At 36.7% G+C, this 15,388-nt stretch overlaps 1 protein-coding gene across 5 annotated transcripts in view; it reads right to left on the bottom strand.

Annotated features, from left to right (window-relative positions):
- Positions 1–15,388, bottom strand: part of Rev1 (REV1 DNA directed polymerase) — a 68,412-nt gene that overhangs the window by 10,831 nt on the left and 42,193 nt on the right. Inside the window, exons 1-7 of one of the 5 annotated variants that reach the window (XM_026412578.2) lie at positions 14,894–15,071; positions 13,049–13,154; positions 7,970–8,098; positions 7,055–7,209; positions 3,922–4,041; positions 1,703–1,923; positions 597–769 (exon numbers count right to left, since the gene is read on the bottom strand). In XM_026412578.2, the coding sequence (XP_026268363.2) occupies positions 597–769; positions 1,703–1,923; positions 3,922–4,041; positions 7,055–7,209; positions 7,970–8,098; positions 13,049–13,137 (887 nt within the window). In that variant the 5' untranslated portion in view covers positions 13,138–13,154; positions 14,894–15,071. Of the gene's footprint in view, positions 1–596; positions 770–1,702; positions 1,924–3,921; positions 4,042–7,054; positions 7,210–7,969; positions 8,099–8,570; positions 8,667–13,048; positions 13,158–14,893; positions 15,072–15,388 lie in introns of those variants that run through there. The other 4 variants (XM_026412575.2, XM_077791992.1, XM_026412580.2 and 1 more) reach the window with 4 other exon arrangements.

The following is a 15,388-nucleotide window of genomic DNA, read 5'->3' as shown; positions in this document are numbered from 1 at the left end:
AGGAACTAATATACTTTTCATGGGATCCTAGTTAGTTCTCAAGAGAGAGTTGTTATGAAAGAGCGAGACCAGGATGGGGTTGTGGCTCAGTAGAGCGCTTGCCTGGCATGTGAGGCACTGGGTTCAATTCTCAGCACCACATAAAAATAAATAAATAAATAAATAAATAAAGGTATTGTGTCCAACTACAACTAAAAAAAAGAGCAAGACTGGTCCTCTCCTTTGGCTTCCTGTCTTGCCTGTGATCTCTGTCACATGTTCCTACCATTGCAATACCATCTGCTAAGGGAAAAAAGACTCACCAGGGCCAAGCAATTGCCAGTGTCATGATCTTGGACTTCAGAACTATAAGCTAAAGAATCCTTTTCTTTACAAACTACCCAATCTCAGGTATTCTGTTACAGCATTGGAAAATGGACAAATACAAGTATACTAACCTAAGAAGAATGACCTTAGGCCAAGGCCTGGCACTAAAGAAAGTCAAACAACACCACATTTAGGATTTTACTCAAACTCTTGATTTTCTTTATTTTCTATGAATTATCATAATCTGCATTAAAATGTAAATACCAACATTCCTTTTAAGATGAGCTTACCTGGCAATATTATCACAAATTCCATGGCCTCCAAATTTTGCAGTTTCTACAGGGGCACCTGGTTTTCGTACCATGATTTTGAGAGTCAAACGTTTGCCCTTCATGTTAGCAGCTTCAAGTCGCCTTTGAATTTCTTCTGAAAGATTCAGAAGGAAAGCTTCTGCCTCTTTTGGCTAAAGAAAGACAAACGTGGAAAAACTCCCATGTTATTTTCTTATATGCCGAATAATTCTTTTCAAGTATTTTAACTGTAATATTGAGTTAGAATGCTATTTCCTATCCTAAGCATATATTAAAAATAAACATTTTCATTACCTTGTTATATGTTAGGTAAAAATACCTTCCCAATAAAGCAAAATTAATGGATTTTTCTCCCTTTAGTACTGAGGATAAAACCCAGGGCCTCATGCATGCTAGGCAAGCACACTACCACTGAGCTACATATCCAGCCCCTTTTTTTACTCATTCTGAGACAGAATCTTACTGGCCTCAAGTTGCCCAGGTTGGCTTTAAACTTGTGGTCCTCCTACCTCAGCCTCCCAAGAAGCTGGGATTATAGGCATGTGTCCCCCAACCCAGCACCATTTCCATTCTAAAGGAAATGGGAACCACTGAGTTCCAAAATGCAGGCATTTATCAAATTCCAAATCTTTACGAGGTGTTGGGAGGGAAGAGGGAGTTTCTCATCTATATTCCAGAGAGATATCCAACCCAAACATGTATTCTAAAAGAAAGTAAAAACTCAATCACCTGTACCACTACTTTCTAGATGCATGAATAAGTCAGATGAAACCTACTTTAACTCCAAATTTAAAATATTCAGCACTAAAAATATTTTTCTGGTCTTTTTCTTTCACTGGAAATTGAAATGATTATAATCACAAATCTTTTTTGACCCCCAATGTATAATTTTTTTAATATCCTTCCCAAAGATCAGAATTCCCTTAGTTTTATCTGGGGTTCTAACTTAGCATGTACTGTCTCACAAAACTTTTTTGAGGTTTTTAAGATATAATTTCAAGCAATAAGAGTGTTATGGTTAACTGGAAGGAAAGGACTATGTGAAAATATTAACAACATAAAGTAAAATGTTACATGATCAGTACCTGAGTAAATCTTATTCCATAGTTGATCTCAGCTGAAATAGATTTTCTTTCCTTTTCAGTTCGAACTGGTCTATCATCCAAACCACGGCAGAACCTGTAAAGCATTTGACCTGTTTTGGGACCAAATTCTCTTTGGAGTTTTGCCATGGTCATATACTGTAAGTCTCCACAAGTTTTAATTCCCAAAGATGTCAACTTAGATTCCATTGAACGTCCAACTCCTAGAAAAGGGAATATATGAAGTTCTTCAGTTATGTAGGTCAAACTATTAAAATAATTTCGTTAATGGAAAATAGCCAACACGTCAAAACAATTTAAAATTTAAGTATCATCAAAAGGATGCAATTTATATTTATTTGTGACAAGCAAGATTGGTATCTAATCCACAAAATCAACTAATTAAGAAAGATTCCTGTTTAAATGAGGCTATAGTACAACTTACACACTTTCAGACAACCACAGTGTTAGCGACTGTACCGTGATACTGGTAATTTAAAAAAAATTCATGATGGTTTCAGCCATGTTTTCTTTAATGGGTAACAGAACAAAAATTTGTAAATATAGGCCAAAATCCAAAACAGTTTATTTCTATCATATTGGACAATAGTAGCAACAGTGACCTGGGCTTGAGGGTTTCTAAGCAACATATTGGTGGGGGGAGAAGGATAGATCTCCTACAATTTTATCAAAAGAATAATATCCCTGAAGAGGTAGTATCTACCTTCCTAGAATGGGCCAGGTTTCAGGATCCCTACAATCTTTTTTTTTTTTTTTTAAGAGAGAGAGAGAGAGAGAGAGAGAGAGAATTTTTTAATATTTATTTTTTAGTTTTTGGCTGACATAACATCTTTATTTGTATGTGGTGCTGAGGATCGAACCCAGCGCCGCACGCATGCCAGGCGAGCGCACTACCGCTTGAGCCACATCCCCAGGCCCCCTATGTTTTTTACTATAAGATACAGGGTACAAGGCTTGTATCTCACCCAAAAGATGCTGATGAGTTCTGCGGCTCTAAGTTGGGATCTTGGTTTTTCTCCATTTGCCCTTAGCTTTATAAAGGTATGTACATCTAGGAATGCCTTTCCTAGGAAACCTGAATTGTGTTTCTTATTAAAATGATTCAACACACTAGGCATGGTGGCAGAAGCTGATAGTCCCATCCACCTGAGAGGCTAAGAGAGGAGGATCTAAGTTTAAGGCTAGCCTCTACAACTTAGTAAAACCCTGGCTCAAAATAGGTAATAAAAAGGGTTGGGGGGAGAGGTCTCTTAATTCTCTCTTCTTTCCTTCTCTTTCTGTCCATGACACCCTCCCCCACTTCTTTTACCCTATCTCCTTTCTACCTCTTTTTCCTCTCTTCTCATTTCCCCATTTCCTTCGGTGCCTGTCTGCCTTTCTGTGTATGCTGAGAGAGAATGAGAAAACAACTAGCCACAGAAAAACTAAAATGCAACTAAAAACAAGTTTCTAAAATTCAGCAATATGAGGTCTATAATGTACACAGAGTGTTAGCTGAAAGCTGGGAAGGGGTTCAGGGAGTTACTGCTTAATGGCTCGGGGCTTTCTTCTTCTGAACTTGAATATACTGAATACCATGAAAATGGACACTTACAGGTGGTTAATGTTATGTGAGTTTTGCCTCAATAAAACAAGTTTTTTTTTTTTTAATAGTGCTGGGGGTATAATTAATTTTATGTCCTTGGGTCCAATTTTTATTATCTCTAAAGAACAAACAAAAAACCCCACATCATCAAATAAATATTCTCTATCAATAAAGAAAATAGCATTCGTGTTTCTATTTTTCTGTAGGATATTATTAAAAAAGAGCTCAGTGTGCAGCCTACTATCTTGCTCAACATGGCTGTGTTAATTCTGGCTCCTATGCCCAGTGTGATCTTCAGTGGTAGGAACAACTAGCCAGGCCAGGTTCTGCCAGAACCTCTGAAGCAGTGACTAGGACACAGGGGGGAGGTCAGTATGGAAGTGGAACAGACAAATTAAAACAAATTGATTCACTCCCCAATGGAAGCTAATTGGAAGGTACCCCCCCCCCCGCAAAAAAAATGTCTTGATAAACCAAGAAGATATTCAATGTAGAATTTCAAATTTTCTTTTTTGTGGCACAATATTATATTAAAAAAAGATTACAGAACTATGAAAAGCACTGATAAATACCTTTATAGTAGATAAAAGTTTAAAGAAAAAAAATGTGTATTTACCTGGGAGATTAATAACTAGCTGACCTCTGATAAAATCATCTACTTCTTCAGGTTTTAGGTGGTACTGCCCATCTGGTTTTGCTTTTCTAGTTGCCATTCTAGCCAAGAGAATATTAGAACCTATAAAGTTGAGAAGACAAAAAGTGTTGTTCAAGAAATAGCTACAATTACCTTTAAAATTTCTTGACAAAGACACTTAAGATTAACTACCAAATTTCTAAAAATAATAAAAGTAAATACAAATCATTTTGAACAAGCATACACCTTGCAATTTTGGTAAATAATATGAATCTGGCTAAGATGGCTGGTGGACGTAAGTGTTTTTCTCTCTTCTAAAAAACATACCATTCCAACATCTATTGGGATGTAGGATAGAGAAAGCAACCCTGAGAGTTGGGGGTTTAATAGGAACTGAGGGCAATGAAGAGAAAGTAGTTCATTTTCCCAACCATAAGATCCAGCATAGGTAGTAAAATGAGGCCACTGGATAGGGCAATGAGAAAACCCAAACAAACAGGACATGTGTCATGGCACTGAGGACAGGAGAGTCTTCAAAACACAGCTAGAAATGGGCAGTGCATCCTGATCTGTGGTGTGGACCAAGAAGGTGGAGGAGGGAAAGGCTACTGAGAAGGGCCAGGGAGCTATGGAGCTTGGCTGATAGGCAAACTTTTCCCTGAATGGCATCTCCACATACTAGAGAAGACCTGCACCAACAATATATGGAAGACTTCTGTAACACTATATATTTTACTAGGGTAAATACAGAGATTCACAAGGAGTTCTAGAAAGTCACACCAAAAAAATAAAAGTGGTGCATTTCGGGGAAGGGAAAAGGAAACAGAGTGGAAATATCAAGTGAGATTTAGCTTTAATTATATGTTTAAACTTAAAAGAATGTTATTTGTACTTTAAAAATAAGTACAATTTAAAAACAAAATAACTAAAAATCTGTCTGACACTGGAATACAGAAGGCAAGACCTAAAGGAAATACCAAAAAGGATCTTTTGGGCAAATAGCAAGGAATAAAATGACACACTTGAGGGGCTAGGGTTGTGGCTCAGCAGTACAGCACTTGCCTTGCACGTGAGAGTCACTGGGCACTGGGTTCGATCCTCAGCACCATATAAAAATAAACAAAATAAAGAAATTGTGTCCATGTACAACTAAAAAAAGTTTTTTTTCAAAGTGACACACTTAATACACTAGCCAGAATTAATACACTGTCAACGTATTACTTTTTTTTTTTTTGGTACTAAGGATTGATTGTACCAGGGAGCTTAACCAGTGAACCACATCTCCAGCCCTTTTTATTTTTTATTTTGAAACAGGGTCTTTCTGAGTTGCTGTAGCTGGCTTTGTATTTGTGATGTTCCTACCTCAGCCACTGGAATTACAGGCCTGGCTAATCATTTTATTATTTTTAACATCCTGGGATATTCTGACATCTTAAAAATCTTGCTGGCCGAATCTCTTTCATGCCTTGGGAAGAGACCACCCTCCCAGGACTAGCTAAACTCCTAAAACAGTAAGCCACTAACCTGAAAACACACCTTTCACATGTAGGCCAGCCATCCCTACCTTCCTCCTTATCAAACTCTCACAGAGCAAGGAAATAGTTTCTGTCTGTTCCCTTATATCCCCCCGGTGCCAGCTAATAAGCAGTTAGAGACCACTCCCATAGTGAAAAACTGCCAGGTTAGACAAACAGCTAATGCTAAGCTGCTTCCTCAGCCCTGCCTGGCTTTTCCTGCAGAAACCTCAATGAACACTCTGGCCTCAGTTTTCTGCTGCTTTTCCTACTTCTGCCTCTTGACCATCCTGGTGCTTCCCTGGTGGCCCCACTGTATGTATGGTGGTGGCCCGGCTCTGGAGAAATGGAAGCAACCAATTCTTTCAATGGGATTAGCCTCTCCTTGTCACTCAAACACCTGTGTAAATCCCAGGGGTAGTAAGGAGACAGGAACTTCAGAGTTTCAGCATGAGGATAGAGGCCTTATTAGTGGAAGAGACAATGGCAAACTAAGAGATTATCATCTCTACTTCCAAGCCTGTGGCATATATACAGTAGAGCAGGGACAGATGGGCTCCACTGGAGATCAGGACAACAGGGCTATTTTGAGAGTAGCTACTGAGAAGTCAAGAGAAAGGAAGAGTGACGCATAGAAGCACAGGTATGACGAAGAATTCCAGAGAGCACACCTGGAAGTGTTGACAAAAGAAGTACAGGTGGTCCAGGCGTAGTGGCACACAGTAATCCCAGTTATTTGGGAGGCTTAGAGAATAGGATCACTAATTTAAGGTCAGTCTCAGCAACTTAGTGAGAACCTGCCTCAAAATAAGTAATAAAGAGGGCTGAAGATATAGCTCAGTGGTAAAGTGCCCCTAGTGGAATCCCTAGTATCAAAAAAAAAAATTTTTTTTTTAATTAAAAAAAAAGGACAGGGGATAGAAGAAGCTGAAGAAACAAAATTCAAGGCTCAAAACAGATGGAGAAGAGTCAAAAGAAACTGGAATTAATAAGAACACTGTCATTTGGGGTGACTCTCAGTACTGAGACAGCCAGGAATTATGTGTTTCAGGAAACTGAACAACAGAGAATAACAATACGCATACCTAACGCTAAATTCCACATCACCACCCTGCTTTAATATTACTTTAGCTCTGTGCCTTTTTGGGGGGGGCGGGGGGGGAGCCCACAAATATAATTAAGACTTTTCCACTTTAAAAAAATATATATATATATATTTTTTTTAGTCTTAGGTGGATACAATATTTTTATTTTTTTAATGTGGTGCTGAGGATCAAATCCAGTGCCTCACATGTGCTAGGCGAGCACTCTACCACTTGAGCCACAACTCCAGCCCCTAGACTTTTCCCACTTTTGAAGAACAAGAATTATTATACCTTGTTCACTGCAAAGATATTCTGTCATCAACCATTTACTTGCATTCCCAACCCTTTTACCTGCAGCTGCAAGCAATGCTAAAAAATATCAGAAGGGAGAGGCCGACCTATGCAGCAAGTAGCAAGCAAGCTAATAAAAACTCTTTAAAAGTTAAGTATTATTCAAGGATCCCAAACCAACTATTTTGAGAACAGTTAAAAATATAAGATAAGCCAGATACTAACCAATTCCAACAGAAGCAGCACATTTAGTCTTGTCTTTGATTTCCATACGGATGGCATTTGCAAATTCATCAGGACTGAGTTTGGTCTCTGCAAGGATTTCAGTGATGTCTACCAGTGCTTCATCACAACTGACAGCTTCGATATTGTGAGTGTAGCTATCAACAAAAAGCAAAGGCAATGAATCACAGCCAGGGCACCATCTGGTAGACAAAAATGTTGCAAAATAAAGTATACAAACCACTGATTAGCTTTGGAACAGCATTTAAAGTGCTTTCTACTTGATAACACCAACATTTCTTTATTTGGGATCTTATGGACCACTGTGATTATAACTCACTTATCATTTAGCACAGAACCCTGACATATTGATGCCAGATAACTTAATCTATCCTTTTATATTTTCTTTCCCCTACTAAAGTAAGCTCTCACAAAGGCAAGGATTAAAAATTACTTTTCTCAGTGAGATCAGTATTTAGCAGCCATTCGTATTAAATGGATACAGATGCTCAAAATAAAGCCTAAGAAAGAAGCAGCAGAGGTGAAGATGGAGACAAGAAGCGTATCTCCTCAATGCCATGCATGGTGGTACATGCCTATAATCCCAGCTACCTGGGAGGCTGAGGCAAGAGGGATCACAAGTCTGAGGCCATCAAAAGCACTGGAACAATTTTAGCAATGCAAAAATGTCCCTTGAAAATGAGTTTTTCCTTTTAAAGAAAGTTGTCAAAGTTGGGATGATGAAGAAAGGGCTTCTAAGAGAAAGGTCTAGCAAAAGTAACCCTGACAATGCTAAAAAAAAAAAAAAAAAAAACCACCACCACCCCCCAGCAAAAAAACAAAAATACTGGACTGTCTTTATAACAGAAAAAGTAGTAGGGGATAACACACATGGAAATGATTATATTATACATGTACCTTGCCAATGTTTCATACATTGTTCGTGCAACTTCTTTGTAAGCATGAAAATCATACGGAACAGCTTGAAGATTGGGACAAAGCTGTTTAGCGTGCCCAAAAAACATTCCATTCTTAATGCCAACTTGTCTAGAGAGAAAACAAAACATAATGGTGGTTATACTAGAAAGCCTCAAACTAAAAGCCAAAATTGAATACGTTAAGTTCTCCCCATGCCACTAATATAAAATTTCCATTTATCTCCCTTCTTATTAGGGCTTAACAAAAGGCATTTAGAAAATGTACAGGTTTGTTTTCCCCCCAAAGGAAAATGACACAATTGTCTGTCTAGTGTAATTTATATATCTCTTGTCTGAATCTGAAGACTTCTCCTAAGACTCAACCTCTGGCCCCTTTGCAGAGTTGCCAGCATGCCATATGCTGGTGCTGGTGATATCACAACCACCACAGAGCAGGAATATGCTGTCAAAAAGGTTTTCTTCCCCTAATACATGGCACAGTTTGGCCAGGGTTCATTCCCCCAAAGACAAAGAATATAAACGCAAGAACTACACAAAACAGTGCTATGTGACAAACAGACAAAATGTACTCATCCTATTACCACCCAATTCCCAATTGACCAATTCCATGCTCCTGAAGTGGCTCCACAGTGGTTGAGATGCCAACAGCATTGTATATGGTAGGACATCACTCTGGGCAGGAGCCAGGGTTCCAGAACTTTGAGGGACCTAATTGAAAATGGTAAATTTTAAATCTCTGTGTCTCAATGCCCCACATTACCTTTGATATTTGGAGCATTCAGCACAAAACTATAATTATGGAATTATACATAATTAGTAAAATTCCACTTTATCACTCTGTAAATGAATCAAGAAAAAAATATTATAGTAAAACACAAGCAAAGTAATAAGAGCAATGTTTCACCAGATTACATAATACTATAATACAGTATGGTCATGATTATCCTATACATTCACTCAAATTATTTATAAAGAGCTTACTTAGTATGGAGATGTGCCCCATTAGAGAAACAAATACAAACAGTCTTCAATTACTCCAAGGCCTCTGGCACTCTCCTATCATTCAGATGGGAGAGCCAAGAGGGAAGAATCCTCCAACCGCACACATTTTTTAATGTTCACAAAAACAATAACAATCTATGTCACTGTTAAGACTCTAGTAAATAAAAAATATCTAATAAGAAGGAAAAAATGACAGTAAAGGAAGGAATGACTGTAAAAGAAAATAGCAAAGGAAAGAACTCTTCATTCTCTCAACAAATACTTTTGTCTCAGGCATTCTGTAAGTTGCTAGGTATAAGATATGTTTAGTGCTCATATACAGTCACTCCAATTATTTTGTAAGGTCATAAGGATGACCCTGCATTCACCCAGCAAAAGAAGAATTACAGTAAATAGACCTTGCTTATTAATATAGAGAAGTGTGTATATAATAGTTTAGATGTGTATATGAAAACATAATTTAGAAAAGTTAATCAGAAATGATTAAAGCAAATAAAAAAAAGATCTGGCATTAAAAAGGGTAAACTTGAAGTAATAATTATGTGAGATATAAAGGTTCAGTAGGTAAAATCTAAACTTACAAATTAATGAAATTACTTGTTTTTAAAGAAATGTGTTATAGTTCCTATAAATATCATGTTCTTATAATTTCACTTTCTAAATTTCCATTTATACAAAAATTTTCAGACACATTAATTAGAAAAATATAGTACCTTTTAAGGTACTTGTGCACATTTTGCAAAAAGAAAAGATTAACACTCACTAGACACTACAAAGAATTTACAAACAAAACCGAAACCAAAAAGGTTTCCCATAAGTAAGGGATGCAAAATACTTTGAATTGATGCCTGGGAAATTAAGATTTTTTGCACAGAAAATAAATGAATACAGATAATTACAAAAACTTTTGAAGTGACCCTTCAACAAAATTAGATTAGTCTATTTCTCCCAACTAGAATTCAATGAAGGATAAATTACCAGCCCTGTACTTGGTAACTGTATGCTAATTTATTCCCAGGCTTAAAGTGCAGACAGCATACTCCTTCTTGCAATAGGCTTTGCTCAGACAATGGTATTTGGTGTTGGATCAGACAATGTGTGTGTGTGTGTGGGGGGGGAATCAACCGTCAATTCACTAATACTGTCCATTCCACATACTATTCATGTCACTAGTAAGAAAGAACAGTAAAGGTCCTTACAAAAGCACCTGAAAATAGAGATTTAATTTTTTTTAATTTAAAAAACCTATGATTCTAGAGTATTAGTCTATCATTATCTACATTCATCCACATACCTATTTTCTCACTATGTACAATTATTCTTTTTTTAAAAAATATTTTTTTTTAGTTGTAGTTGGACACAATACCTTTATTTTAATTTGTTTCTATTTTTATGTGGTGCTGAGGATCGAATCCAGTTCCTCGCACAAGCTAGGCAAATGCTCTACCACTGAGCCACAGCCTCAGCCCCTGTACACTTATTCTCTATGGTTAATTATGGGTAAAACTTCTAAAATTAATGCATACTATGACATAGTCTACTTTTTAATGATTTATCTCATCTCATATTCACATTCCATTCTTGTCGGACTTCAGATTAGGTCATGTCTATCAAAAACTCATCAAAGCACAGAATTGTGATGACCATCTAATCCCCTCTCCAATCTCAGAAACATTTCTCTGATGCAATTATTAATTATACTTGCTTTTTAATAAATCTTTTCACAAAAAGAAAAACACCTGTTGGATAGTCATAAATAAAAAGGTATTTAGAAAATAATTTCTACTGGTTATTATAACATTAGGAATAGCCTTCTAGAAAAGGGAAAATTAGAATGAAAGGACAAAAATCCCTTGGCTACCGACTTAATTTATTTTGCAACTTACATGCAAATTCATTTTTATCTCTTTATGCATGTTTTTAAAATAAACATTTGTTATTTAATTGGCACTTAAATGGCTTCCAGCATGGTATCTGGGGCTCATATACTGTCACCCCACTGCTGCTATGTGGGTCAATACGAATGCAACTCCAAACACCAGAAGCCCAGCACTTAGATACACTTAACATAGCTGGTGAAGTCCAAGGCCATCAGAAACTGAGAAGGCTTCTGCCTCCAGGCAGCCATTGTACTTCCTGTCTAGCATCCATCTAGCAGGCATCCAGGAGTGCTGCTGCTGTGTCCTTGCAGAGGCAGCATGGAGAGGGAGAAACTCTTACTTCACCAACCAGCAAAACCCAAGGACATTTATTTTTCGGTGTCACTGCATCCAACAGATACTCCACACAGCTGTCTAGCCACTAAAAGTACAAGTCACCCTTCTAAAACCAAGTGGGTGAAGAAGATCAACCTGTTGAGCACCATACAAACTCAGCTCTGAATTGCCTGTGCTCCTAAATGCTTTTGATATTTCACTTATTATTTGTTAAAACAAGTTTAAGTCTCTGGCCACATTATCAACTGGCAATGAAAAAAAAAAAAAAGGTTCTATTAATGAGAAAGGCAAAATTAACCTGGGAATACTAGGTTGACAGTCATAATAGAAAAGAACTGAACATATTCTATATTTTACATTATGCATGTTTGAACTTTTTAATTTAAATATCATATTAATAAAACTATCAGCAAATTTTTAAACACACTATTCTGATTAGATAATGTTGAGCTCAAAATTTTTTTTTGTTCAGATTAGATTGGCTTGAAAAACCCCAACTTTGAATGAAAATGGAAAAAATATAACTGATTTAAGACTGTTCTTTTAATTATTGAATACTTAAGAGTTATCATCAATAATAAATGTATGCTGTGTTATAAAGGCAAAAATGTCTGGGTTTAGTTATCAGAAAAGAAAAAAATAGATTCCTTTTTCGATTCATTAATTAATTTATTACTCCCTCTATTTTCACAACCACTGTAATTGATCATTAAAACATGATTTTTTTAATGTTTAAGGAATATAAACATTCCTCTTTGTATTTAATCAGTTGATTGTAATAAGGATATAAGATTACTATAAGATAAAGACCTACACACAAAGTTGGTGCTAACACATTAACGACATTCTTAACATTTTTTAAAAAAAATTTTTAAGTTGTAGATGGGCACCTTTTTTTTTTTAACATTTATTTTTTAGTTGTAGGTGGACACAATACCTTTATTTTATTTTTATGTGGTGCTGAAGGTTGAATCCAGAGACTCATGTTAGGCAAGTGCTCTACGTCTTCTCTACAACTCCAGCCCCACAATACCTTTCTTTAAAATTTATTTTTATGCGGTGCTGAGGATCAAACGCAGTGCCTTATACATGCTAGGCAAGTGTTCTACCGCTGAACTACAACCCCAGCCCCACTCTTACCAATTTGAAGTGAGATGATTACTGGGTATAAGTGCATGAAATCATTTACTTCTGAAAAAGGCAACAAAGTTGTTTTTTGTTTTTTGATACCAGGGATTTAACTCAGGGGCACTCCACCACTGGGCCACATCCCCAGCCTTATTTTGTATTTAATTTAGAGACAGTGTCTCACTGAGTTGCTTAGTGCCTTGCTGCTGCTGAGGCCGACTTTGAACTGGTGATCCTCCTGCCTCAGTCTCCCAAGCCGCTGGGATTACAGGTGTGTACCACTGTGCACAGCTTGGCAATAGAGTTTAAATAACGACAAACCAATTATCAGCTTTGTTACAAGGGGTTTCCCTTATCTATAAAAGGGAAGATTTCAGTAGATAAATATGAAGGCTCTCTCCCATTTTAAAATTTTTTTAATTCTTTAATTCCATGCTTTAAAAGAGAATAAAAATGACAGTGCCCAATTTCTTTTGGTTTCCACTGCAGGATCTACAGGTTCATAAGGGATTGTTAAATTGTTTAAAGTTATTTAGCATGGAAGATAGGGGTAGATGAGCAACTGAAGGAATTAAGGTTAAAAACACTTCATAATGTTTTGTAACATTCAAATGAGAGGTCTGACATTTCCAAATCTATTTCCAAAAATTATATAAAAATAATTAAATCAACTATTCATTAGGAAAGACAACACACTTAGTATTTCTACATACCTGGCTTCATAACTACAAGAAGCAATTTCAGCCTTTGACAAAACAGAATCAATTCCATTTGTTTGTGCAGAATCTTGATTCTCCCACATTGATGAATCTGGTATATCTGCTTTAAAATAACAAAATTTAATGACTATATGTTAAAAATTGATTTTTCTTAACTTTTATTCAAGAAATTTATTTTTCATTATTTAAAATACAAATGTTTAGTAAAATCCTAATATGGTTATATCTACTTGTTTTTATCTCCTTAATAAAATAAAATTCTGCAACCTAAAATTACTTGCTTCCATTGTATTCTTCAACAGCAGTCAGATAAAAACTTATAATAACAAGTTTAATGTGTCCTGTTTTAATAATAGAAATTTTTAAAAATACACTGAGGTAAATATAACTATCCTGTAACCCGCAGGAGGAAGACAAGGATGAAAAGTCATCAGGGAAACAAACTCCCCAACTACAGCCTTAGAGAGACTTCACAGCTCTTCGTAGTGGGGAAAAAGTTAATGGAAAACACGCATTTCTCAGAACGTTTCCGTTTCTTAAAAAAACTATCTGCAGAACTAAAGGCAAATTAATATGATCAACAATCATCAAATTCCTACCAACCATTTGATCAAACAATAATTGAATAGGCCAAAACAATAAAGAGGTTTCATCCTAAATTTAAGCTTTTTATTTTATATACACATCAGGTAAAAGAGCTTCATGGCTGTATTTCCCCTTTCAGGCAATTCTACTTTTGGTATAAAAATGCACATACAAGTAAAAACCATTCAAGTGTGATCAGAGTTTCTATTGCTTTACAGAACACAAGTCTAGCCTAATATATCCAAAACAAAGTTACCACTTTACACCAGAACATAAAAGCACAGTCTAGAAAATCTACTGGTTACATGCCACTTTAGTTCCTTTACCACATACCCCAGTAATTAACAGACTAAAATACAACTCCAGTCATGGTTCTCCGGATAACACTATTAGGTTACAAGAAGAGTATGCTGTAAACACACACCACATTCTACAAATGCAATCTCAGTCATATCTCCTTTATAAACAACAACAACAAATGGTCAGTAAACTAAGTCCAAGATATACCACTTCCTCTAGTTCTATAAAGCCTATTTTGAGTATCCTGCAACAATACATTACCTAACAAATCCTACAATTCTGTTTATTTAAAAGACTCAATCTTCCATAAAAACTCAGCCAAGTTAATGTACCACCAGAAAAACACAGCAAGGTATTTGGCTTCATGGGCTAAAATAACTCTTCCTTGTTTAACTGGTAATCATTAACGTCTTTTACCTAACTATGCAACTCATCCGAGGCACTTCTGGACTGGAACACCCATGCACGCACAGCATAAATGCAAATCACACTCATGACTGGCATCTTAATAGGGTCAAATCCTACTTGCATCAAAAAATAAAAACAGCGAAGTATGTAATGTGAGCTAGGTTTTCTGATAAAAAGTGAGTAACATGTCACAGTTACAAATTCAAGACAGAATGTAGAACAGATTATCCAGTGTTTCTATAACAGTCCATTATTCTAATCTGTAAGAATTTCAGGACTGTCAGTAAGACAGTCCAACAGAGGGTGCTACTAGACCAAAACAAGGAGTATGGAAGCTTGAACAGCCACAGTAATGTAACCATGAGTTATGCCTTAAAAGTTGGGGAGTTATGTGACTATTTTACTGGGGCTAGTTAACCTAAAATATTCAGCTGGAAGTTATAGAAAGCTCATGCTTGAGGCAAGAACAGAGTGTGGTCCATGCGCCCCCAATGCCCTGGCCTGAGAGGCAGCACCATCATGTTCCTCTTCACTGGGCTGGCTGACCTGTTCCACAGTGCAGCAGAGTGCGTGGGTCCCTCCACCAGCGGAGTGAGTTGCTTCATGTGAGATTCAGGGAAATGCAGGGACACACTGTCCTCACTGGAGGGCAAAGTAGAGAACTGCTCATCAAAACTTGACAAACTAGACGGGCACATGGAGAATGTGGAGGAACGGTTGGAGAAATCAGAGGCCAGGACCCAAGTCTGTGAAAAAGAAATCGCTGAGAATAAATCTATTACTAATATGACTTTAAAAACCGTTGTTCTTTAGAATGAAAACTGAAGCTGTTGAAGGGATAGAAAACATCTCCATCCCAGGAATCCAGGAGCGGGGTAAAAGGCCCCAATCATGAAATCTAGTGTCTAAAAGGTTCCAAATAATGAGATCATCAATGAGACATCACTACAGAGTACTATTCAGGAAGCAGCTTCCAAAGGAAGTCACAGATGGATAAGATCCCCTGGTTACACTGGTCTAATTCATGTTTCTGAATATGAC

The sequence above is a fragment of the Urocitellus parryii genome, chromosome 12 (genome assembly GCF_045843805.1).
Source record: "Urocitellus parryii isolate mUroPar1 chromosome 12, mUroPar1.hap1, whole genome shotgun sequence".
NCBI classification, from domain to species: domain Eukaryota; kingdom Metazoa; phylum Chordata; class Mammalia; order Rodentia; family Sciuridae; genus Urocitellus; species Urocitellus parryii.
The sequence above is the reverse complement of the archived record's forward strand: the minus strand, read 5'-3'. Positions and strand labels throughout refer to the sequence as shown.